This window comes from Ceratotherium simum, chromosome 9 (assembly GCF_057802395.1).
Source record: "Ceratotherium simum simum isolate JZ-2026a chromosome 9, ASM5780239v1, whole genome shotgun sequence".
In the NCBI taxonomy this organism is placed as follows: Eukaryota; Metazoa; Chordata; class Mammalia; order Perissodactyla; family Rhinocerotidae; genus Ceratotherium; species Ceratotherium simum.
The window spans coordinates 34,496,556-34,523,841 of NC_141908.1; the positions used below are offsets into that span (position 1 = coordinate 34,496,556).

At 38.7% G+C, this 27,286-nt stretch overlaps 1 protein-coding gene across 6 annotated transcripts in view; it reads left to right on the top strand.

The window, feature by feature from the left end:
* Positions 1-27,286, top strand: part of FMNL2 (formin like 2) — a 295,947-nt gene that overhangs the window by 146,028 nt on the left and 122,633 nt on the right. For 5 of the 6 annotated variants that reach the window (XM_087435213.1, XM_087435210.1, XM_087435209.1 and 2 more), the window contains exon 2: positions 26,251-26,334. The exons of the other annotated variant lie outside the window; for it this stretch is intronic. In XM_087435213.1, coding sequence (XP_087291339.1) covers positions 26,251-26,334 — 84 coding nt within the window. The remainder of the gene's footprint in view (positions 1-26,250; positions 26,335-27,286) is intronic. 6 annotated transcript variants of the gene reach the window in all.

Below are 27,286 nucleotides of genomic sequence, written 5' to 3' on the forward strand. Positions count from 1 at the left end.
TCCATATTTGTGTTGAATTAGTTCACTTTGATTTAGACAAGAAACTAGTATTTTAAAAGATCTGGTGTCTTAGCTTTTTTTTTTTTTTTTTTTTTGGTTAATCATTCCTTGTTTCTTCTGACACTAAATTTTTCTCAGGACCTAAGCGGATCAGATATTGTTCCTTTATTGAAGTTTGTTTTAACCAAGAAACAGCTTTCCTGGGTTTCTGATAAAAAGAAAATAGCTGATATGTTAGTAATTATTGTATTTTTTCTTCCATATCACTTAGTTGTGCAAGATTATTTCATTGCCTCTCTAATAGTTTTTAGGAAAACAGAGTCAACAAGAAGTATGTACCCACCCCTGCCCAATATGATACCAGTCATAATTGTGGGTAGAAATAGTAGGTGTCTATTTCCTAGCTTTAAAGAATGTAGAATCTAGTTAGATCAACAAGAGGTATGTTGTGAAGAAATTAATGATTAGAAGTGGCACTGTAAGGGCTGGCCCTGTGGCCTAGTGGTTAAGTTCAGTACGCTCTGCTTCAGCGGCCTGGGTTTGGTTCCTGGGCACAGACCTATACCAGTTGTCAGCAGCCATGCTGTTGCAGTGACCCACATACAGAACAGAGGAAGAGTGGCATAGATGTTAGCTCAGGGTGAATCTTCCTCAGCAAAAAAGAGAAATGGCACTGTAAGAATAAGTTCTAGGTGGTATGGGGCAGCCTGTGAGAGCTATAGGAATTTAAAGAAGCAAGAGATGATGGTCCAATTATGGAAAATGTTCTTTTTTTTTTTTGTGAGGAAGATCGGCCCTCAGCTAACATCTGCCAATCCTCCTCTTTTTTTATTTTGCTGAGGAAGACTGGCCCTGGGCTAACATCCATGCCCATCTTCCTCTGCTTTATATGGGACACTGCCACAGCACGGCTTGACAAGCAGTGCGTCGGTGCACGCCAGGGATCCGAACCAGTGAACCCTGGGCCACTGCAGCCGAGTGCGCGCACTTAACCGCTTGCACCACCGGGCCGGCCCCCGGAAAATGGTCTTGAGGAGTAGGAACTTGAGAGTTCAAACTTTTCTCACCAAATTTATCCTCATTATATTTGGCATTTGATAGGCTTCCACTTTAATATCTTTTTCCTCTTTAAAAAATGCTTCAGAATTCTGAAAATGATCTTTATAAGGAAGAGATATCAGAGTCTTGTAAACTCAGCTGTCCTCACTTTCTAGAAGGATGTGGTACTGTGGAAAGAAACTAAGGTGGTGGTAAAATAATGGCTCAGTCGCATTTAATTTGGGCTTGTAGGATGGCCAGCATTTAGGATCCTATAGTTTTTCTTAGAAAACCATAAAAACTCATTTCAGATATTACCAAACCATTTGGCTTACGTATGTTGTTTGGTGAGTACACAGGCTTGGTTAAAAACAAAAGAGAACACACATTGTTGATTTAAGAGAAAGGAAAGCCAGCAGCATCTGCTGGTGGATCCTTTTACCCATCTGCCCTAGGAATGTGTGCAGCCCTGGGTAAGTCAGACCCAGGCCTCGGGAAAGTGGAATGATAAACAAGGGTCAGCCAAGTGTGAGGCCGGAGGAAGGGGGCCATCTTCAGGAAGCTGTGGGCTTTTCCTTTTGCAGGGTGAGTGTTTTGTTGAAACAAACTTATAAAAGGCCTTTGACCTCTATGTTTTTGTGCTTCCTATTTACTCTCAGGATCTGACCCCAAATAACAAGTATCTTTTTAGTAACTAGAGAAAAAGCTGGCAAAAAGCAATTAAATTCAGAAGGCACCTGATTGTAAAACAGGGTTTATAAATAGCACTAAGTGAGATGGGAGTGAAATTTATAGAGAAACTACTACCATAACAATACTGCTGCAGTGTTGCAGAGCTGATGTGTAATTGTATTTTTCGTGTTTCAGTAGTGTTTAAATTTGGCTTAAGCAACACATGGTACTAAATAAAAAGTTCTCCAATTGCTACTAGTTTCTCTCCTTTCAGAGAGAAGCGATATTAATTTGATCTGAGAACTGTCATTTTGGTTTAATTAATACTTGTTTGAAAGATTTTAACACCACTATGGTAAAGTAGTTTTTCCCAAGCAATTGCATGATGATTTCAGGTTGCTCTTTAAATTCCATTCAAAATCAAAAGTTTTCTGAGGTGGCCCTTTCCCATGTCCCTTGGCTATTGTCAAAGTAAGCCGTAAGGTTATCAGCCTGTTAGAAAAGTGACCTGGTACCGCTTTGGGACTGTTGCTTCTGAAAGCGCATGATCAGGACTATGCAGATTTTATTCATGTGACTAATACTTATTGTACACCTGTTAACGTTATAGATAGTGTGTGTGGAAGGCAAGTAGAGTCCACATGGAAGCAAATGGAACAGTCAATACAGTCAGAACAAAGGAGTCACCCCTACAAAGTCAGCTCAATATAATTAACAAAAGGAAAAAGTTTGCTCTCAGGAATAGATGACACCTGGAAATTCAGCATTGGAACACCCTATTTGGCTATACTGCCTGCTTACCATTTTTATTATTCTATACTTTACAAAGCCTGTAAATGTAAAGGGGAGTTCAGAGTTCTTTTAGGAAAAGCTTTTATTAAAAACAATACTAAGAGGCAACAGGAGTGTCCTGGAGAGTCCTTCAGGGTTAAAGAATCCTTTGAGTTCCATTGTTATTTCAGGTAATCCCTCTGATGTAACAGGCACATATCATCTGTAAGTTTTATCATGTTCCTATTCTGTGAGGATCACATTACCAGACATGGAGACTGTAAAGATAGATAAGATATTCATGCTGTAAAAGCCTCCAAGTTGAGGTGGCAGTACACACGTACGCACATGCATGCACACCCATGTGCGTGCACACACACCTACAGGCAGCATATACTAAATGCCAATTGACAGGGATGCCTTGTTTAGTGTTTTAAACTAGAAATTGACGTGGATAGCTGTTCTGAAGCTGCTACTTTTGTGCATTAATTTTAGCATCCACTGATTCTCTGCCTGAGACAGTTATTGCTGTGGTGTTTGCCAAATAGTGATTTTTCTATTTCCGTCATCCCTCTTTCATGTATTATTTGGAATTCTACTATAAGAAAGAGGCGTTCCTTTTCCCCTCATTATTTATTCAATTATTTATATCAGTGTGGACTTATGGATATTGATTCTATGGGTTAGAACCTGTTACTATCATTAATTTTTGTGTTGCTCAAATTGTTCCAGATGTGGTCACTGGGAGCCCCTGAAGATCGGCTCTGTGTTCTTTTAACGTGTTCTCATCATTTTGGGGGACCAATTTCTTACTTTTTTGACACCATAGATATTCCAGGCTCATCTTGAGTTTTTCCTGCTCCAGCCCTGGCATAAGCCATTTTTCTAGGAAGCTCTAGTTCCTTTTATTGGAGAAAGGTATATAGAAACCAAAATCTGGGTGCTCAGCGTGCTCCTTGCTACTGAGACATCATTATTTCTAGGTCCTCTCAGCAGATAGAGCTAGGGAATATCTATGTGTATAAACACACATGCACATCTTTATGTTATAAACCACAGGGTTCTTACTAGCTTTCTCACTTATTTATAACTCCTTTCTCTGAAGATGAGAAACCTGGCTCTCATTAACCACAATGTATTTACTTATTTGTACAATCCTAGACTACACATAAAGTAGTTTCAGAATGCTGACACATATCCTTATGAGAAACAAATTTACTACCTAGAATAGACTATTTGTGTACACTTCTTTTGTCTCAAGCATTAAAATATACAAACTACTGTTTTCAAAGTTATTCAGGTTAGTTCTTTTCTTCTCTATCCACTTTGGTGGGATTTTGTTATTTATTTGTTATACAGTTAAGTTCACTTATTACTGACTTATTTCATTTTGATTCCTGCCACATCCTGGTTGATTTTAATTATTTATTTATTTTTAGGCTATGTGAAATACTGCCATAGTTCTAAAAGTTGTAATCATAAGAAAAGTGTATTCAGAAGGTGTCATTTCCCCCTCATCCCTTCTACCTCCTTCCCATTCCCCCACTCTTTCCACCCCGTTCCCACCTTCTCTTTGTAGGTAAATAATCCCATTACTTCTTGGTTTATCCTTCCTGTATATATTTTTTGCACAAATCAGTAGACACATATGTATTTTCTTATCTCCTCCTTTCTTATATGAAAGGTGGTGTGTTTTCTATTGCTGCAAAAAAAATTACCACAAACTTAGTGGATTAAAACAACAAAAATTTATTATTTCGAAGTTTCCCTGGGTCAGGGGGTTGGGCATGGCTTAGCTGGGTCCTCTGCTCATGGTCTCAGTAGGCTGAACTCAGGGTGTCAGCCAGGGCTGCAGTCTCATCTGAGGCTCAGGGTCTTCTTCCAAGTTCACTGGTTGTTGGCAGAATTCATTTCCTTCCAATTGTGTAACTGAAGCCCTCATCTCCCAGAAGCTCCCCACCATTCCCCGCCACATGGGCTTCTCCACAACATGCAAGTTGCCATTTTTTAAGACCAATAGGAGAGGGTCTCTGCTGCTTTGAATTTTTCTTTTTTTCCTCTGACTCTAGACTCTCTTTAAAGGGCTTACTTGATTAGATCAGACCAACCCAGGATAATCTCCCTTCACCAGTAATGTAACCTAATCACGGGAATGATTTCTGTCATGTTCGTGAATCCTGCCCACATTCCAGAGGAGAAAATTGTATAGACATGTGCACCAGGGAGCAGGAATGTTGGGGGCTATTTTAGAATTCTGCTTTACCAGGTAGCATACCATAGGTACTCTTTTACACTTTACATATTATAATAACATTGAGAAAAAAGAATTGTTATATTTGTTTATGAGATGTATAGTCTTTGTTCTTTAATTTGTTAAAAAATTTATTTTTGGTAGTTAGGAAGGTTTGAATTTCTGTTCTAATGGTTAATTTTGTACCTTACCTTTTTCAACAATGCCCTCATCAGCCACTGGTTTCTTATTTCACCTTATAGTATCTGGTTTGTCAGTTTTTAACGATATTCTTTAATTCTTACCCATTTCCTGTACAACAATCAATGAGCTTAATTTTCCTCCTTCCTCTTTCCCTCTCCCTTCTTCCGTTTTTTTTAGTTGTATTATTTCTGTGTTGTCACAACATGTAACATGATTACATTAGTCTTTCAGATCTGCATTTCACTCTTTGTCTTCAGTTTTGCTGCTGGCATGGTTTTTGTGTGACTTATATTTTCTTCTTATTCTGCATAATTTTTGGAAAATATATTGCTGTTCTTAAAGCAGGAGTGTTTTTCCTCCTCTTTTTCTTTAGCATCTTGAGAATAGAGAGTTTTGGAGATCCTCAAAGGGAATAAAATGAAAGACAAGTAGGTAAACTTACCTGAATGTTCAAAGATCTTACCATTTATGTGTACTATTGAAAACATGGAAAATTCTGCCTGCTTCAGAAAGGGAAGGAATGGATGCTTATTCAACTTGGTTAGTGAAGGAATTTGGCATCTTTGTAAACATAAAAGGCCTATAGGATGAATGTGTGGCTTTTTGTAAGGCAATAAGCATGAAAAAAGAGATCCTTGGTTATTTATAAACCGAGCAGGATAGGGAGAGCCAATGGCATCCTTTTAAATAGAAAAACTGAGAGTTAATCGACAGCTTTTCTTCTCTGGGAGCTTGGTGAGCTATGTTTCCCATTAAGCCTGATTGAGGAGTAAAAGTCTGTCCATTGCAAAAGTATTAATGATGAGAATCCAGATCCTACAGGATCAGCATGTGAGATGTCCCTTCAGGCTCAGTGGAATTCACAGCTAAAAATCTGTTGAAGCTCCAGAAAAATGAAATGAACAAATGAATGGTCCGAATTTGCATTGACATGATTTTCCTAAGACGGTCCCGAGTCCTGAGAGAGCTCTGAAGCCTGGTGCCCCTCTCTCTGCCGGCCTTTGACTTGTTTTGGAGGACAGCTGAGTGTTTGGATCGTTGGGGTTCCTGAGGTCTTGGACTTTATAAAACACAGCTCTAGAACTTTTCATAACCATGACCTAGTTAATAACTAGGTCACCTAAAATCTAAATCTAAGAAATCACTAGATTAGAGAGAAGTGAGAAAGTGCCTAATTTGTGAAAGGATTTCCTGGCTTTGTTATAGGTCACTCGGGGCCTAGTACAGGCTTTTTCAGGATGTATGTCTTTTAAACTTGAATAGGTTCTAATCCATATCAGAAAGCTGGAGTGTGAATAGGGTTCTACCGGCAGATAGTTGGATGGCTTGGTCATCAGCCTTCCAGGCTTGTGATTCTAACAAGATTCTCTTCTGTGGCACCAGCCTCGAATACATATGATCCACAAAAACACAACCATGCGTGCGTAGGTTAGCTAGCAGCACATTGAGTTATAAATTCTTATTTTGTTATTTTGATAATCTGGTGCTTTTGGTTCTCCTGATAATGGTTTCGGGAGAATTAAGTTGTACTGTGTTGCTCAAAACCCAACTCTGGATTCACTAAAGAATTCATCTGAGTTTCACTCTCCTGTTCCCTCCAGCCTGGAAGAAAGAAGTCTGTCTGCTTTCTCTTTTGCACAGTCGGGAGAGAGAACGTTGACCTCTGAAGCAATGTTGAGTTTACTTTATTAGAGCTCACCCGATGTTAAGAAAAGCAGAACAGTGAATCAGACAGTGCCAACTTCAGAGTAGGACGACTTGGGTGGGGGAATCTCTGAAGATAACATGTTTTTATAGGAAACACCCAGAGGAAAATTGACAAACCGCGATAAGGACGGTTGGATATTTCTGGCCCACCAAGAGAGCAGGAGAGTGAGAACTAAATTGTCCTCTCAAATAAACTTAGATTAAGAAATCAGTCTGATTCTCATTCCACAACATGACTTTTATCAAAAAGAAAAACAAGACTGGCCCCAGGCAAAATCGATTGGAGGGTAAAATTTCTTGTTCTTTCTGTTCTCTTCCTTGTCTGCTTACGTCCCCAGCACCTGGTTAGTTAAACCTTCCCATCTAACCCCTCAAAACCTTGTCCTCAGAAACGACCTGAGATTTTGTTCTGCCAAAGAATCAACAGCTGCTAACAGCTTCAAGTAGATCCCCTACCCTCTACCATTCCCCAGGACCCTAACAATGCCTTAAAACAGAGCTCAAAACCCAGATGTCTACAGGAGTGAGGTAGGTCCCTTAAATTAGTAAAACTGCCTGGATTTAAGATAGAAGGGAGTGATGGGGCCTTGGCAATCCAGAGAGTAAATGCCTGACCAAGGGGCGGGCGCCACTTGGCTTCAGCTTACACTGGCAAGGCAGGCCAGTGTTGTGAGGCCTTCCAGATTTTTATGAGAAGGTGGACATTTGGATTCTTATATGAAATCTTCCACATCTCATAACATTTCAGTTTTAAGTTTTGTGGGCAATAAAAACACCTCTGTAGGCCCTTGGTGCCTCTGCAATCAAACCTTGTAGGTCAGTAGTTCCTAAATAGAAGTCCATGATGTAATATGCTTTCTTAAAGCTAACTTTATTTAATTTAGAGATTATTTTTTTAATCTGAAGTTTTTGTCCTTACTATATTGTTGGTGTAAGAATGTAATTGCTTTTATCAAATGACTTAGCTGGAGGCTGGGGGCGGGGGGTACCTTTTACCTACATTCAGTTAAACTTGAAGGATGACCTTCCTAAAGGTAACTCAGAAAATAGATCTCTGAATTTTCTCAAAGACATGTCTTATACCTTAAAAGCATAATTCCTTATGAGCTGATATCGAGCACTCCAGATGGGTTGATGGAAATGGTAACCAAGGCTCCATTCATTTTTAAAAATTATCTTGAATGAGCAGCCAGTACAGAGACTCTGAACCAGCGGGCTCGCTCTGGTGCCTGAGAAGTGAAATTCCCCAGGCTGTGCAGGGTTGTGAGTGAGAGGGTTTTAGAAATATTTACGTAGAAACGAGCAAAGAGCCTGATTGTGTTCCTGGCTTTAGCAAGTTGGGTATTCTGTTTCACTTTGTATAAATTTGTCCAGCTTTTTTTTTGAAAAATTAATGGCCAAGCCTCCTTCATCTAGAGGGAAGATTACTGTGTGGGTCTCATGAATGTGCACACTGTGCTGTTTCTCTCATGGAGTCCTGGGCGCCCTGTGATTTAGATATTGGCAGCAAGGTACGGTGTACACTTTAAATGTGATCCAAATATTCTAGTCCATTTAAATTTCATAAGTTATAATTTCCTGAAAGAGAAACTAGTAACTGACTGTGTTAAACAAGTATGGAAAGGAGAGTATGGTAGTGGATTTCACTCTTGGGCCTCACCATTTATAAACAGGCCTGAGTAATCTGAAAATCAACAAAGGCAAGAAAACATTGGTGCCTTAACATTTTACGCCTTGGTTCCTCGTTCTAGGCTATAAGGTACATTTTTCTTGTGGAGATGAATATTTGGGTTATTGCTCAGGTTTAGGAGAAGGTGATAGTAGTGTGAATTTTGTTTGAAGTACGTGTTTATCTGAATCTCTCTCCCTACTCAAATATGGGATGGATTGTTTTATCCTTGGAGTGCCCACTTGGTCACAGCTGTATTGGAAATCTTAATAGTGAAAACAGCTACTGTTTATTTAACAGTGTTTAATATGCCACACACCGTGCTTTGCAATACACAGAGTGTAACATTTATTTTCACAATGGCCCTATGGGTAGAGAATATAGAAGGGAATGGTCTCCCAAGATAGGAAGAGCTACTTCCTTTATTTTACTGTGAGGAGAGTGGAGGAGGAGGGGACAGATGTAAGGTTTGTAAGTTTCATAGCAGGAAGTAGAGTTCTGGTGTAAGGGTGTTTGTTTCCTTTGTGAGGTTAAAGAGAGTGAGGCTCCATTGAAGATAAAATGAGGGGTTGGAGGTTTGGAGAGATTGGGAAAGGGTTGATGTAGCGTGTGTGCACAGTGAGTTGACCGGAGACATGAGGATGATTGGGCAGTGTTGAGAGACGTTTGACGTTGGTCTACCATAGACAGACAGTTACCAGTCGGTCTGTGGGTGGTACTCTATAGCGGTGCTCAGCTGCTTACGTACCAGGAGGCAGAGTTGGTAACTGAGTTTGTCTAGGTTTACGGGTTTGTCAGATGGCTGCACTGAAAAGACAGCTGGTGGAGCAAGAAACTTGAGTGTGTTACCAAGAATGTTATTTACCTGGACCATAGCCTCTAAGCTAGGAAAGGAGGGAACTGCAGATAGGAATGAGTTGATGGAAGTTTTTTACTAAGGATCAGACAGATTTGGGGAAGGAGGTATAGTATAGAGAGAAAAATTGTTAAAATAAGAGCCAAGATGTTCCTTGCAACTGAAAGTCGACCCTCGCCTCTGGTAGGTGACCTGTTGGCACACTTTGCACAGTGAGGAGCGGCTTGTCCATTTCTGATTTGTAGCTCCTTTCTCCTGGTTTGTCCTACTCACATACAGAATGACTTCTTAAAAATCTGTCCAGTCTGTCTCCCTCATAGCTGTTTCTCATCATATGTTTTTTTAAATAAAATACACATTCATGCTCAAAATTGTGAGAAATGAGTAAAGGGGCTATTCACTGGTTGTAAGCCTCTCTTGTTTATGCACTGAGACACCTTTTTATTGGTAGATCTCAGAGGTGAAGATTTCCCCAGAGACTTGTAAGAGAAGTGGGTTCCTGAGGCAGTACCACTGGGCCTGGGAATGTGCATATCTGCATATTAATTCTCTGATGACATTTGGGAAATGCTGCTGTCTTCACCCTCATCTTAGGCCTTAAGTATATAGAAAGTACTGAAGTGTAGGAAAAAGCAAGGATGATACCAGTGAATTAATCTTGTCATGAAATAGTATCACATTTGAAGCACAATTCTTCAGAAATTGAGTGAGGATATGGCCTGATATTTCCCTCTATTTAGCTGAAATTATTTATATTATTTCTGTCCTGGATGTTGTGGAAAGTCAGGCATGAGTATGTTTATTTTTTAGGAGTCTGTATTTCACTAAGTCAGAAGATCTTTTTTTTTTCCCCTAAAGCATGGGAGGTTTTGTGAGGGGGGAAAAGTCTTTGCATCTTTCATTTTTAATGAACAGGAAATAGTGTGAAAACTATCCAGTCACTGAGTTTCTTGGGAAGAAAATATAGTGTTGGTATATAAGAAATGTTGTTTATTTTTGTATGAAAAAAAGCAATTAGAGTTTGCTTAAGGGCAGTTGGAGAGTTACAAAGAAAAAAATTGGTAGAATTAGTGAAAAGATCCAATTGTAGCTCTTTTAAAATGAAATATGAAAAAGTTTTGAACAAATGAGAATTTAGAATTCATGAATTGCTTTTCTTATGGTATTTTCTTCTTTTAGGTAAAGCCAAGTTATTACTTGGCTTATTATTATGAATTATTAATAGCTTATTGGAACATGCCTACATATGCAATGTGCACAGCCTAACTCATCAATAGCTTTGGCTGCTGGAAGTGCTGATTCACTGTCTACCCTGGTGACTTCAGAGTCACAGGACTGAAGGATTAGAAGGAGGATGTTAGGGGTTATCTGGTTCCAGCCTGGTCTTTGAGTGTCTGCTATTGAGATTTTTAAAAACTGAAAGCCAAGTATTATAATTTTCATTCTTGCTTAGCTCCAAATAGACATTCATATCTTAATTTCTTCAGCATGTAATTGCCTTTAGGGTGGCCATGTCATTAATCATCCAAATTGGAGTGCTTTTGAGAGTGAAAGGAGGCACTGTTAATAATTATGTCAGGACAACAGGCATTCAGAATAACACTCTCTGATAAAACCAAGTTCTATCAAATGGTTTTGAAACACAGTGTTTAGCCTGAAAGATTTCTTCAGAAATTACATGTGAAAAAATTTGTCTAGACCGAAGTTTATTTGCCAAGGTGATTAGGGCTGCATATTATGGGACACTTTGTTAAATGGAACCCCTAGGGAAATCTCTTTTTTTAATGAAAAAATTTTATTTATCTAGTTGAAAAATATGTATATTTATTTTTCTCAAGTCAACCTCATCCAACTCTTGTGATAAATTCTCATGTATGGCTTAAGATGAAAGGTTAAGATTCTTTTTAGAGGTCCTTTTATTTTAGAGCATTTCCAAAAGCAGTAACATCTGATGTGATAGGGAGAGAGAGGGAGGTATAATCTAGAGCAGACGTTTCCACGCTTGCGCAGTTCACAGTGTCCTTAGTGTCTTAGTAATTTTATGTGGTGCCCCTAGGCCAAAAGAAACACCTAACTGCTCTGTTTGTTAAGTATCTATGTCCAAACAACTGTAGTGTTTATGTCCTAATAACTTAGTGGCTATTTGAAAAAAATATTATAATGTAAATTGAAGGAAAAAATACTTTCATTGTATTTTTTTAAAAAAATCACAGTTATGTATAGATATATGTGCTTTTGTTCTCAACTTCTCAAACCTTGAAATTGAGATTGGATACTACCAGCCCTATTTCCTGTTTGATATTTATTTTCTCCTCTTACTTGCTTTTTATCACAGCGGGTGCCGAAAAATCAACTTTGCAAAGGTAAGCCATCAGGGAAAGGAATGTAGTATGATTTAATGTGAAAACTGTGAACTATTTCAGGGTAGTAGTTAGCGTGGTGTCAGTAGGTTTTGAATTTTGTTGCTTCCTTCAGAAATTTAAAATAATTCTACAGTTTTTCTGTGAGTTCACTAGTGTATTGGGATACCTTGGCACTCAGTTTGGGAACCACAGATCTAGACATTTTGCTTAAGTTCATCATTTGGACTATTAGCTAAACATGCGTTGTATGTAGAGCACCAGAAATTCTTATGTATGTATGTATTTGAGAAGGTCTCAAAGACATTATGTTCAGGAAGTTAAGATGCTCCTATCTTTCACCCCTCCCTTGTCTTGAATTTGGTTGCATTGGATTCTGATACTCAATAGTTGAAGTTTATTGAACCCTTATTATGTCAGGCACTGAGCTCAATGCAACACTTTACATGTGTTCACTCATTTAATTTTTAATTTTCATAGTGACCCTACTGTATAAAGCCTCTTTTATCAGGCTCCTCTGGAAATCCCCCTGGAGTAGATAAAATCCCCGTTTTACAGGCTAGGAAACTTAAGTTAAAAAGTTAAGTAGTGACTTAACTAGTGAACATACAGTGAGTAGTTTCAGTTCTAGGATGTAAACTCAAGTTTGTCTTCCTTTTTCTTTTTTTAATTTCTGAAGACTAGAATCTTTGTCCCCAGCTACAATCTCTTCCGTAGACACCACACTGCTGTCTGTGTGTCTTCCGCCATGAGAGGTGCACATTACATGATGACTCTAACAAGTAGGTTCTTTTGTCCTCATTTTCAGATGAAGACACCGAGACTCAGAAATTTAGTTACTTGCCCAAATGAACTGCTAGTAACTGGAATTTGAACCCAGGCCTTAGTGATTCCAACCACAAAGCTTATCATTGTAATTTATAGGGATGACCAGAAGACATCATAAAATCCTGGAGTTCTTTCAGAGTCATTAAAAAAAGATTGTTATGATAATATGGCTTTTGTGTTAATATATTTTGATAAATCCTGTTCGTTTGAAAATCATGGTATGTGTGGTACCTCTCTATTAAACAGTGTCTCTATTGCCCAACAATGTGGAATAACAGAGAATATATTGTGCTTGCCATTTAGAAATATATGTATAGAAGAGAGAAAGGGAGAATGAATGGACCTATTTGTCAGTGGGCCAGCTCACTAGGATGGAACACTGCAGCAGCACTAAGGCAAGAGACCCTGAGATAGGAAAGTGTGTGGAGGACTGTATTTCAGGGTCAGGTTTTAGAGACTCATTTAGGAAGTAGAGTAAGTACTAGGTAGTTTTTAAAGTCACAGACTGCAAGTTCTCTTGACCCTGTCACTTGTCCTGAAAGCTTAGTGTCCAACAGCAGTTAATTTACACTTGGAGTTGAATTTCTCTCTGGAAGAAGACAGATCCAAATCAGAGCACACTTCAAGTTGGCAGACTTGTTGGGTAGAGGTTACTGGATAAATTGCATTGCATTATCTCTGGGGTCCTTAGGACTTGAATTTGAGGTTTAATTCGCAGTAGGATAAATGGGTTCCTGTGAGTTGGGTATGCTTTCTTTCTTGAGTGGAGAGAGTAGAGTTGTTACAGAATGTAAGAATGCAAAGATTAAATAGCCACTGTAGTATTTTGGCATTTTTCCAAATACTTATAGCTCTCTTGGAGAATCATAACACTGCTTTGTAGGAAACAGAAAAGTGTTTACATCCAGAACATGTCGAGTGGGTGTACTGAGTTCAGCAGCCAGGGTCATGTCCCCTGGGCCTACTGTGGTGGTTTACCCAGCTGAGAGGCACAGGGAATCAATAGTCACATCCTTCTGGCACCCCCTCCTTTTTCATCTTACTCTCGCGTGCTTTCTCGTTTCTTTTTCTTGCACACAGCCAAGTCTAGCACTTAAAATTGAGTAGTGCACACCCTGGGGCCTGCTTCCCAGCAGTTCGTTGTCTATAAATGTAGGTGTTTGCTTTCCCTGGACAGTGTTTTGTTCTTGTTGCTTTGCTTGCTGCATACAGTGAAGAATGCACTATTCTTCCTCATTTTAGACTGAGACCAGATCATACACTTGGGAAGTACTTTATGCCTAAAACACATCACTGCAATGTGAGAATATAAAACCAGGAATAATTCAGATGACATGGATTTTATTTCACATGAACCTTAATACTCTCCTAAATAAAAACAACAAAGATTGAAAACCTACACCCCAAACAAAAGATACCTGTTACCAAGGTGTCTAAGGGTTCATGTTTGTAATATATGATTTAGTTCAGCTGTTTAATAAATAATCTGTTATTAATGTCATAATTGTTTTGCATGTATAAAGTCTAAATTACCCTGTACCAAACACCAGAAGGTTTTGGTTTTACTGGTATTGTGGGAGTTTTGCTTAACTCTTAAATGTTTATTAAATGTGTGTTATGTGTCTGTACATGTTCTGAGTACTGTGGAGATATCGTAGTATGCCAGAGAACTTTCTCTCTCATTGGAGAGAAAGCCTACACATGTGGAATGGTAGAACAACATATATGATCATGTTTGGTCCCCAAGGCAAGTACTACTGGAAAAGTACATAGAAAAGGCAATTCTAAGCATAGTATATGGGAGACCCAGGACTGAGAGGGAGGTGTAGATTTTGGTAGAGAAGGATGGAGTGGGGGCTATAGAAAGGGCAGATCAGGTGCAAGTTGGAGGATGAGAGGAGAAGGTACATTCTGGACCTATAAATGATGTTTTTTTTCCTTACAGGATTGGAATAGACATTGTTAGTAGTAGTTGTATACTATTAAATATGCAAATAGATGATGGTTCAATTTGACAGTTCTCTTGTGGCCCTAATCCTTTATTAGTTTAAAAGAAGATAAAAGATCGGAGTGGGGGTGGGATGTCCTTAGTTTATCAAAATACAGCTTGCATGGCTGAGCAGAATTCAGCACACAAGTGTTATGCACCACCTGAGTGTTATGCACTTTGCTGAGGCTATAAAGGGGACTTCCTCCAGGGGCTTGCAGTGTCACAAGAACAGAAAGATAAATCAGTAAAATAGAATGTGGCCAGAGATCCCTTCCAAAAGATTTTGAAGTTGTTGAATCATTTTGTTCTTAATGTCAGTTATTTTGGAAATTCTTCAGTTTTTATGACATCTTAAGGAGTTAAGTGCTTTAAAAAAAATTAAATATAAAAGTGTTCCCTTAGACATCATGTGTGAATTAACTTGTTGATGGTTGATCTTGACCACAGAAATACCAGCGACGTTGAAGTAGTGTTTTTTTTTTTTTTTTTACTGTAACATCAGAAAGATGTTTTAATAATAGATAAGGGCACTGAACAATGGTAGAAAACAATAAAGGGTATTTTTTGCACACATTATTTTAATTACTTATTAAAGTCTTCAAATTGGTTATCTAGTTTTCATGTTCTCTTCAATTTGTTTGTTAACAGGTTTTTTTGAATTAACTGATGTATGATAAACTGTACTTAGAGTAGTGCTTTTAGTACCAGGATGTTTTACACATAGATAAAAAAGTTTACCTGATGGTCTTTTCCACAGCTTTGAGGTGTAAGGGCCGAAAGCTAAGTAGTAGGCTAGTGGAGGAGAAAACCAGGAGCAGAACAGAGATGACTTGTCACAAGCCAGAAGGCCTGCCATGTAAGACTATCCAGTTTTCTTGCCTGTCTTGGCTGGGCTTGTCCGAGGAACTCTATGGATCTCTTGAAACCAGTTCCATCAAGACTGATCAACGTATGTTGCGGTGAAACCTAAGTTGTGTCAGTATTGTTGTGTTTGTGTGGATAGTATAGAATAGAATTTTATTTCATAACATGTCTTCTTCATCAGCTGGTAGTTTTATTTTTAGATTTTTCAGTAATTTAATCTTAGGACATCATCTGCTCCCTCAAGGTTTTTCATTTTCTATTGTGATTAAATTAAGTGCTGGTTTTTATTGATTTGAATCCACAGCACATAAAATGGGAACCATACCTCTGATCATGGGCAGTGAGAAGTCGATATGAAAATTTTGGAGTTTGGTGTTGTGGAAAGAGGGAAGGGAGCCAAAATATTGTCAGCCAGAGTATTAGTTTTCTATTGCTTCTGTAACAAATTACTATGGACTTAGTGGCTCAAAGCAACTCAATTTAGTTGTCTTATAGTTTTGTAGGTTAGAAGTCTGATAGAGGTCTTACTAGGCAAAAATAGAGCCCTTCAGCTTGGCTCCATTTCTAGAAACTCTGGAAGAGAATCCTTTTTAGAGGCTGTCTGTACTCCTTGGCTTATGGCCCCTTTCTTCCATCTTCAAAGCCAGCATTGGCTGGTGAAGTCCTTCTCACATTGTATCAGTCTGACTTCTTCCCTCTGACAGTCTTCTTTCTTCTTCTTCCATTTTTTTTTAAGTATTTTTTTTTTACGGTGATAAAATATCCATAACACGAAGTTTATCATTTTAACCATTTTTTAAGTGTACAATTCAGTGGCATGAAGTAAATTCACAATGTCATGCAACCATCACCACTACCTATTTCCAAAGTTCTTCATCACCCCAAACAGAAGTTCTTTACCCATTAAACAGTAATCTCCATTCCACCCTCCCCTCAGCCACTGGTAACCTCTAATCTCTTTTTCGTCTGTATGATTTTCCCTATTCTAGTATTTCATATAAGTGGAATCATACAATATTTGACCTTTTGTGTCTGGCTTCATTCACTTAACCATGTTTTCAAGGTTCATTCATGTTGTAGTATGTTTCAGAACTTGATTCCTTTTTATGGCGGAATAGTATTCCATTGTGTGTATATACCACATTTTGTTTATCCATTCACATGTTGATGGAGACTTGGGTTGTTTCCACCTTTTGGCTATTATGAATGATGCTGCTATAAATATTGGTGAACAGGTATCTGTGTGAATCTGTTTTTGATTCTTTTGGATGTATACCTAGGAGTGGAATTGTGGGGTCAGCCATTAGTTCTACATTTAACTTTTTTGAAGAAGCACCACACTGTTTTCCACAGCGGCTGCACCATTTTACATTCCCAACAGCAATGTACGAAGGTTCCAGTTTCTCTACATCCTCACCAGCACGTATTTTCTGTTTTTCAAATTATTCTTCCACTTTTAAGGACCTTTGTGATGACATTGGTCCCACCCAGTTAGTCTAGGATAATCTCCCAATCTCAGGGTTCTTAACTCAGTCACATCTTAATATGGAAGGAAACATATTCACAGGTTCCTGGGATTAGGATGAGGACATCTTTGGGGGCCATTATTCTGCCTGTGACAGCAAGTCTGCCCTTGAAGTTGTAGCTGTTTACAAATGAGGAGCTCTAGATTTGAGGCTGTAACTTTTGGTCACAATTGTGGCAGAAATCTTCATTTTTAAATTAGAAGCATAATCTTTGTCCTGTTGTCTCGGAAAATGTGATATTAGTTGAGCATAAACGTGAACTATTTTCTTCCTTTGGTGATCCTTATCATGAGATTGAAGAGTGTGAGGCAGTAAGTTGGGCTAAGCATGAATATGGAACCCAGGTTCAGTAGTCTTTTCCAGAGTAACTGCTCCGAAAGGGAAGAGGGAGACTAACAATGACCCTAATGATCTAAGAAGGGAAGTGAAGACATGTTGCTAGGAAAGAGGCCAGGGTTTCAGGGGAATGGGGCAGGGTGAAAAATATACTTGTTTTTGATTGGCAGCTAATAGAGATCACATTCTTATGGCTTGATTGTGGTGGAATCTGGCTATATAATATTTCATAATTAGTTTGAGTTTGGTATCTCCAATTTTCAAAATGTTTTTACTCTAAACAATCTTGTGTTGTGGAAAGGTGATATTCATCAGTAGAATAAGAACTCTTTCTCTGGATTTTTTGACTCCTTTTGGTCTGTGTCAGCAAGCTAGCACTTGAATACTTTTGCCCTTACGTTGTCAAATGGTTGCCCATGAAGCAGTTTTCTAGCATCTTAAGTGTGGACTCTTGTGTAATCCCCCCATCCCAGTACACAGATGTGTGCAGGGAGGCACAGCTCTTGGCACGGCAGTTGGTGGACAGCTGGTAAAGAACTACTTGAATTCCAGAACACGTCAAGGAATCAAGCATCAGACCTCTAATGACAATCCAGTATGAGGTCTGAAAGAAATTGAATGAATGTTTCTGCCCATTATTCCCTTTGTGTTTGGATATGATAAGAATCTGTATTTCAGGAGTTAGCATGATGGCCAGAGGAGGGATGTGTGGTTTTGGCATCTACTGGGTATTGAATCACTTAACTAGTGATATGGGGAGTAGCAGAAAGATGGGCTGTGAGAAACTTGTCCTAGAGTGCTGTAGCTATGCCCTTCTCTTCTGTAGATAAGATGGGCTCTCCCAACTAGCTTCATCCATATTGGTGATAATCTAGCCTTGCAATTAAATATAAGTAATATAAGCATATATATATGTATATGTATGTATAAAATCAACACTTTTTCATTCTCATTCGCAAAGGGTAGTGAAAGTGTGACTAGTTTAAAACTGTAGGTAATTTACATGAGACTTTGGAAAGTTTTTGGTTTGTTTAGTTTATGTTTCCTGGTAAAAACAAATGTATAACTTTCTAGAAGTTCATAACATCACAAATAAAATGAGTTGTTCTATGGATCCAAAACCCCAAATCAAGGAGGAATGATAGAGACAATGGCAAGTGCTGGTACTCACTTTGGTCTAAGAAAACTTGTATAGTCAGGAAATGATAGAGACTCACTAAAGTAGGAGAAGAGCATATTGGTAATTCATGTATTCTTTAAAATGATACTAATAAGAGTAACGATTGCTAACGTGTATTGAGCACCTCCTATGTGCAGGACTTTGTGCTAACTACTTTACATGGCATTATGTGATTTGATTTTCTCGATCATACTTGCATGTGTGTTCATTCATACGCACACGTGTGCGCATGACAGATGTAAGTGGGCTTTCTTTCATGGTAATGGAAAAAGAGTAGTAGGCATGTCAGCCTAGATTCTTTGTTCTGTCACTGGTAATAACCAGTTATATGAATGTGGACATTGCCTTCAGTGTTTTGAATCTGTTTAGTCACCTGTAAAAGACAGAATAGGGCTAAACTATCATAAGCTTCTCTTCCAGCTCTGTACTTTTTGACTATAAAAAAGTCACGGAAGAGTCATTTGTATTTAGTTTAATCCTTAAGGAAAGCCTTCCAAGAAAGCAGGCTGTAACTAAAATTGTGAATGGGAGCTTAGAGATATGTCTCATTCTCACAGGTTCCCAGAAAGGACAACTTTCCAGTCAGATTGTATTTTGAAGATGTAGCTCGGTTAGCAAGCAGGCTGATTTCTCCTGTTGTGGGCTTCACTGGCTACAGTGAATGATATTAATACCCTTAATGATTAAATAAAAATAACAGTGACAATGAAAGATGACTGATGATTCACGTTGGGGAACTATTTGGGTGGCTGCCCGAGTCCTGTGCCAGGAAAGAAGCTGAATATGTTTCAGCAGGTTCCTTGAGGCTAGGAGGATATTAAAATTTAGGATGTCAGGTAGTTGTTTGGAACAAGACTATAGGTCATGGAAGGAAATGGCTTTGAGGTTAGTAGAACAGAGGGACGAGTTGTGTGTTGAATTTGCAACCATCCTCCTGCTGCCCTTAGATATTGCAATTTTTTTGTGTGTGTGTGAGGAAGATCAGCCCTGAGCTAACATCCATGCTAATCCTCCTCTTTTTGCTGAGGAAGACCGGCTCTGAGCTAACATCTATTGCCAATCCTCCTCCTTTTTTTTTCCCCCCCAAAGCCCCAGTAGATAGTTGTATGTCATAGTTGCACATCCTTCTAGTTGCTGTATGTGGGACGCGGCCTCAGTATGGCCGGAGAAGTGGTGCGTCAGTGCGCGCCCGGGATCCGAACCCGGGCTGCCAGTAGTGGAGCGCGCGCACTTAACTGCTAAGCCACGGGGCTGGCCCTAAACGTCATTCTTTATTGCTCTCTTCATACATCCAAGCCCAGTCCATAGCATTTCCTGCTTTCCGTAACAGAAAGTAATGGCTGCTTCTCTGAGGTTCGATTATATTACCTGACAGTTCTGTTTTGTATTAGTGTACTTATCTTCTCTCCTTCTGCTTCATGGATACTTGGGTTTACCTCATATTTGTATCTCCACCTTCATTTGGTTTTTATCAGGGTTTATTAAGTGTTGGCTGAATTGGCAGAGTACCTAGCTATCTATAGATTTGACTCAGTAATTTTTGGGGGGGTTCTAGTTTATATTTTTAAAGATATTGAAGACTTCTGTTAAAATGCCAGTACTCTGGAAATATTAATAGCTTAAATAATGTTATGCATTTTCACCTTAACCTTGCATGCTAATGACTATGTCTCTGGTTATTCAAGTAGAATTGTTGGATTGCTTTTTTCAGTCAGGTCGTATTTTAGAAACATTATAGCCTAAGTGTCATGGAAAGAGGGTGATCATACAGACCTCTCTTTTTTGAGTCTTGTCTTTGCCACCTATCTCATGCATGGAACTCCCCTGTCCTTTAGTTTCCTTCTCTGTTAAATGGAGAAGATAATACCTGCTTGTCAGGATTATAGAGCAGATTAAGTTGGATAATGCATGCAAAGAGCTTAAGTGCCTGAGATGTATTAGACCATCAATAAATGGTACATCTTGTTGTTTTTGACTCTTAGCTTTGATTCTGACTTTCAATTTTGGATTACATTTACTGACTTTTTCAATTGTGGATTATTTGTTCATTTTAATTTGCTTTTTGATTCAAGTCGTATGGCCTAAGATCACCAATAATAACTGGTAGAGTCAGGGTTGGGATCCAGCGAGCTCAACTCAGGAGCCCAACTGGTAAATCCCTGCACCATACTGCCTTATGAAATCCCATTCCTTACTGAACTGCCCAGACATCTGGTTGCAATCCATCACATTTCCTTGCTTTTTGTAGCAAAAAATAATGGTTCCAGGGAGGGGGGAAAAGATGAGTTGTTTCTCGATGTAGAGTTTCAGTTTCACAAGATGAAAGAGTGCTAGAGATCTGTTACACAACACTGTGAATATAGTTAACACTACTGAACTGTACACTTAAACATGGTTTAAAGGGCAAATGTTATGTTATGTGTTTTTTACCAGAAATTTAAAAAAAAGTAATGGCTCCTTTTGAGTTCCTGTAAAACATTTGTACTTTTATCATTTAAGAACTCTAAAAGATTGTCTAAGTTATTTCTCTTGTGACAAGCTTTTCCTGCTTCCATAAGCAACACTGCTTGTAAAGTCCATGGCCTTTCTTCTTTCTATGCAGGTGCTTATGTAATAGAAGAATTTCTCTTGTTGAATCTGGTGACTTAATGCTTGAAAGTTTTAATTTAGGGATTATGAGAACAAAGGTATTTACATAAGGTGTATTTGATATGATTTACTTGCACTACTGTGTGTCTGCGTATCACTGTGGGTTTCTCAACATAAGCCTTGAGGATATCAGGAAAAAAGAAGAATGATTTGCAAGTTTTCATTGCTTCTGTGTATCCGGGACAAGAGCTGATATCAGTAAACTGTATTCCTAGGACAATATTTGGTTCTGAATGATTTGGATACCTTCTACTTTGTGTTGTATATGATAGTTAATCTGTAAGTATAACTTCAGATATATGGACTATCATAGACTCTTTTTAACTGTAATTAATTTCTCCACGAAGTACTCAGAAACTTGGGTATTCCATTGTTATTTACCTTCTATTTTCAAAAGATTCTGCGATGGAAAGCTCATTTAAAAACCATGTAAAATAATTAAAGATAAGAATATAGACCATAAATGTAACTACAACTTGGGTTAGATTGTTATAGTTCATACTGATTTGAATTTACTGGCAATGAAAACAAAATAAGTTCAAATTCCATGATTTATTATATATGACAGAAGAATACCTAAAATATCATTTTTCTTTTCACAGAAATGATGCTAGAATTGAACTTGAGGATTTTTTCCCTGTGAATTCCTGTTTGGAAGATAATTACTGACAAGTAATAGGCATTATCATTGACTGAGGTTTTATAATAAACAAACCTAGTGTATAGGTTTTATTAATAGCTGAAGCATAAATGCTAAATCAGTGAAGACATTTTCAGACTGAACAGTATGACTGAGTTAGTTTGCTATTCATTTAGTCAGCAGCCTCTTAGTGCCCACGCTTTGCCATGTACTGTGCCAGACATGAGGAATTAACAAAAGAAATTGTCCTTGAAGTCCTTAGTCCAGTAGGGAATTAGGTAGGCAAACAGATTATTAGAATATAGTATGCGAGTTGCTGTAATGGAGACATGTATCCAGTGCCCTTGGAGCCCAACGAAGAGGGTGTCTTCTTGGAGTGGTTGGGAGAAGGTTCTAACGATAAATGGTATTTGAGCCGATTCTTAAAAGTTTGCCAGGTTGAAAGGAAGGAAAGGGACATTCCTTACAGAAGGAATGCTCTTGGAGGGCCTAATTTATTTTAGCTGGAATTTGTACAGTCTAGAAATAGATAATTAACGTCCACTAAACTTTTCAACTCAAACATCATATGTCTTCAATGGACTTTTGGCTTGTACTTGAGTGCAGCGACTTCATGATTAAATTGTCTCCTATGCCTGCAGTGCAGATATTCTGGCACATGGTCAAAGCCCAGTAAATATTGGATGGATTGATGGACGAAAGGAAGGAAAAGAGAGCCCTGTATCATAGATGTTACAAAGTATGGAGGAGGTAGAGTTGTCACTGTGTTAGAAAAACTTGGAAGTTGATTTACGTTTTCAGCCAAATAGAAAAGCAATCCATTTTTATACAGGCAGCAAAGGGACCTGGAGATAGAGCCAATGTTTTCCTTAGAAAATAGCCTGGACTCTTATGAATTACCTGCACGAACATTTAACTTGAACTCCAGAGTCCTGCCGCATACAGCACAAAAGGAATGAGTTCATGCTAAAAAAGTTTAAGGGCAGTTATTACCAGCTAATCACAACATCCCTGAACTTTAGCCAGGCCTCTGTGGAGTGCCTGATTTTAAATAGAGCTGCTTCCTCGTGGTCCCTGTAGAATTATTAAGCTGTGCAGTGTATCCCTGAGTAGCTCAGACGCTTGACCCATGAAAGGGGTTATTTTAGATGCTTGGTGAATGATTACCAAGTGCAGCTTTAGTTTTGATGTATTGATTTTAAGTAACTTCTCCTGACAATAACTAGTCATCAGGTTCAAGAAGACTTCTTAAGATTCTTTTTGTTCAGGAAGTTGCAGACCTTTCTTCTGACCACCAGAATCATGTATTTCCCTGCCTGCTTGACTATTCTTTTGGATGTCTCATAGGTATCTCAGACCAAAACAGGGCCATTTAGAAATCTTATTCTTCACCACCACCTCCAGATCTGTGCCTTCTTTTGTGATGTGCCCTTCTCATTAAATGGATCACCATTTACCTAGTGACTCAAGGTTGAAGCAAAGTATTAATTCTTGATGTCCTCCCTCAGCCCTTAAGTCTAACCAGTGTCACTTAATATTTCTGATATCTATCCACCTTACTTCATTTGATGTGTCATCAGCCTTGTCCAAGCCACCATCATTCATTTGAACTACTGCCCTGTCCTCCTAACCAGCCTCCCTGCTTCTACTTTGGCTGTTTCTAATCAGTTCTCCACTTAGCACCCACAGTAATCTTTGTAAAACGTAACTTGATTATGTCATCTCATGCTTACAAGCCGCCAATGGCTTCCTGTTGCACTTTAGATAAAATAAAATGTATTTACTCTGGCCTACATGGCTGGGCATGATATAGCCTTGACTCACCTCTCCAACTTGGTCAGTCCGTCATTCCCTCTCTTTTACTTTTTCTCCAGCTATGCTGACTCTCTTCCAGCTCTTTGATATGCCAAGCTGTTTTTTGCCTTAGTATCTTTTCCCTGTTTCCTCTGCCTGGAATGCTCTCCTTTACTCTTCACCTGGCTCACTCCTCCTCATTTTTAGGACTCATCTTGATTGTTACTTTTTCCTGAGAGGTCTTCCCAGACCATCTAATCTAAAGTTGTCCTCTGATAATCTCTATCAGGACTTAGAATTTTAGAAGATTAGTTTGTTTCATCTGCATCTCCCTCACTGTAATATGATGCTCCACGGGGACCATATCTGTTTGATTCCTCATTGTACCATGGAGCACAGTGCTTGTACAACAGTGGTGCTTCATAAACATTTGTTGAATGAAAGACTGCTTCATTAAAATAAAAGTTGATCTAGAAAGGAGCATCTTATATTTCTCTTTGCAGTGACAGTGGGGCTTGCATCTCATTCCTGTAGCAGTGTTTGCAAACTGCTTCTGTATGAATATCTAGTAGAGTACTAATAGAAAGTCAGTTATCTGCCATTTTGCCTTGTTGCAAAAAAAAGCTTGGTGGCATTTTCATGGTTTGTCCTAGGGAGGCTAACAGACTAAGTTTAGGTCCTGTTTTTGCTCCTATAAAACTGTCCAACCTTGAGCAAGTTAACCAAGTCCTCCCAGGTCTGTTTCCCTTTGTGTAAAATGGGGAGAATTGTATCTATCCCATTGGCTTGTTATGAAGATTATATGAGATTATGTGTACAAAATGCCTCCTACAGTGCTTGGCACCTTTTAGGAGTTCAGGCATCCTTTTTCTTATCCTCTTTATACCAAAAGAGATTAATAAAGACTCAGAAAAACTCATTTAACTTACCTCATAATCTTATTGTTCTTAGTTAATGCATAATCACACCCAGGGGCACTAACATGAGGGTCAAAATCAGTTTAAGAGGAAATAATACATCTCTAGGGTGCAGATAAGCAATGACGGGCTGGTTATTTAATAGTCAATAACGTGGGCTCCCCTCAGAAAGATACACATGGGATTCTCCTTTGCCGTATGCCAGGGGTGGTTGTTTAACCTTGTAAAATTGTAATAACAAATAAATACAAGTAGGTATTTTCCATTCTAGTTCAGATAGGCCATATGAAAATATTTTTCCCATTTTATTTTTTATTTATTTATTTTTTTATTATTTTTTTTTTTAAAGATTTTATTTATTCAGTTTTTCCCCCCAAAGCCCCAGTAGACAGTTGTATGTCACAGGTTCACATCCTTCTAGTTGCTGTACGTGGGACTCGGCCTCACGTTGGACGGAGAAGTGGTGCCTCGGGGCGCTCCCGGGATCCGAACCCGGGCCGCCAGCATCAGAGCGCACGCACTTAACCGCTAAGCCACGGAGCCGGCCCTATTTTTCCCATTTTAGATGTTTCTATGGAGAAGCCTTGGCAGTACCATTGAAAACTCTGAAGTCCAGAGTTCTTGTAATTATGTTGTCAGTTTTGGGGGGTAATTAAAAAATTTAATATTCTGAAGACAGGTTATTAGATTCACATGGGTTGGATTCAAATTAGAAGGTGGTATATATTTCTGCCACCTACTTAGGCATACCAGTCTGGATGCTAGATTGAGTTTAAGGGAAAATGCTTGAGTTATATCTATCAAAATCATCAAAGGTTAATTCTCTGACGTTAAGTCAGAATAACTAACCCACCCTTGCCTCCACTAAATTTGTTTCACTGGGTAACATGAGACAGTAACTGTGACAAGGGGAATTGTTTCTCTATAAGCCAGGTCTTCTAGAGAGCTAGGGGCTTGAGCCTTAAAAGTTCAAGACCTTTGCATTTGTCTACTCAAATATTGACCCAGGCAAGGAGCTGTGGTGTTTATTTTAGGATAGGTATGATTTAGAGTGTTTCTACAAGGGGATAGACAGGACCGTTACTAGATGTAAGATGTTTATTGACTTCTTAGCTTAGTTGTTTAGAGCACGGGAACTTCAGGGAGGCCAAGGGAACAGATAGGACTCTCTCACTCTGCCATGTCCTGTGGCCAAAGATCTCACCTCAGACCCAAGCTAAGTATCCTGAAAATGTATGTGATTGATTATTTGGGACATGAGACTAATAACATATGAATATACCTGGGAAAATCCGTGGCCAACATTGCAGAAGGTGTGCTGTATTGATAGGGGGTGGTTTATATGAGTACTGATGTGTAGACATCTCTTTTATCTTATGGTCAGCTTCTGACTGTAAACCCAACTTCATAAGCCTGTATAGCTAAACTGAGACTTGTCGTTGCTCATGTTAACATATGTCCTGAAGCAGTGCTGTCATCTCACAGAGGGGACAGTAAACATTTGCACTGTTTTTAGTTTTTTTCAAAAAATTTTATTCTTTTACTCATAGTTATCTATCGAAGTGAGTAAAAGTTGATGTTATCTATCAATGATCTGGTCACTGAGTTTTCTTTTGGTGTTTTCTGTTCTGTGTCTGGTGGGACTGCAGTGCTTTTAAAAGAAATTGGGGCGGTACCTTTTCAGCAACAACTTCTGACCTTTTGTTGAGTAGAATGGGAGCCCGCCATTAAATGAAGAAATAATGCATTACCTTTGCCGAAATGGAAGTCTGTAGTTCAGAGCAGACCACCTTGATGACCCAACATAGGACTTCAGTCTCTCTCCTCCCATTAGACCGATTTGATGTTTAAATGACTTTTGTAGGGTGTTTCAGTTTAATCAGATGCTAGGAATTGAAAAGAAGTCATAAAAGAACCATAGTAGTAGTCTTTGGTCTGCCTATGAGTTGGGCATTAGCAGCCTGTTGTGGAATGTGACATCTCTCTTCCCTTTTTTTTTCTTTTTTTTTTTTTTTACAGAACGCCATGAACCTACCCCCTGACAAAGCCAGGTTACTGCGGCAGTATGACAACGAGAAAAAGTGGGAGCTGATTTGTGATCAGGTAAGATACAGAGATGCTTTTATCAAGAAATACTGGAAGAAGAGAACCAGATGTCCTCCTTTAAATGTATTAGACTTTTTCCAGCAGATGCGTGGATTTCCGTTTTGTGACTCTTCACCTTTCTGTTTCTTATGACCAAAAGAAAAGTTACAAAATGCTGTCTTTTATTCTAGAATTATTTTAATTCTCTCCTTTGTTTTCAAACATTTGGTAGTTAGATTTTCTGGGAAATCTGGTCAAGTGGGCAAACTAAATTCAGATGATCTGTTTTTCTGTTTACCTTACATAGCAGTTTATGCTGCTTGAATAATGCAGGTCCTCTAGTTTAGTTAGCTTTCCTATGCATGTATACTGTTGTATATTCATGCAAGAAGGTGAATTGTTTATAAAGAAACATTGCTTGGGCTGAGAAAAAAATTATTTAGCAATTCTCCAGTTGTTTTCATTTTATCGTTAACTCATTATAATAAATTTAGACTCTTCGGAGGGTTATAAAATAAAAAGTGAAGTTCTCCATTTTCTTTCTCTGTCCTCCAAATTCTATACCTCAGAGATCCACTGGTAGGATTTCGAAGTATCTCCTTCCAGCTTTTTAAATGTTTTTGTCTTTAAAAAACAAACAAAAAAATATATGAATACACACACTCTTCTGCATCTTGATACATTCCTTAGCATATATGTCTATACCTCATTCTTCTAAATGATGTGTAGCATTCCATTGTAGTTGGTAGTAGTTTTTTTTGGCACTTCGCTGCTGGGCTAGGTACGGGCTAGTTGTTTTAAATCTTAGAAGGATCCTTCTCTACAGCAGAGGGTAGGCTCCATATCTTAGCTCTTTTATTTTGTGCCATGAGTTTCAGGGTAGTTGTATCCCTCCCAGCCCCGCCACCTTGAAAATTTCTGAGGAGTGTTGTAATTCCTCCTAGCACAGCTCCCTTGGTCTCTACTGTGG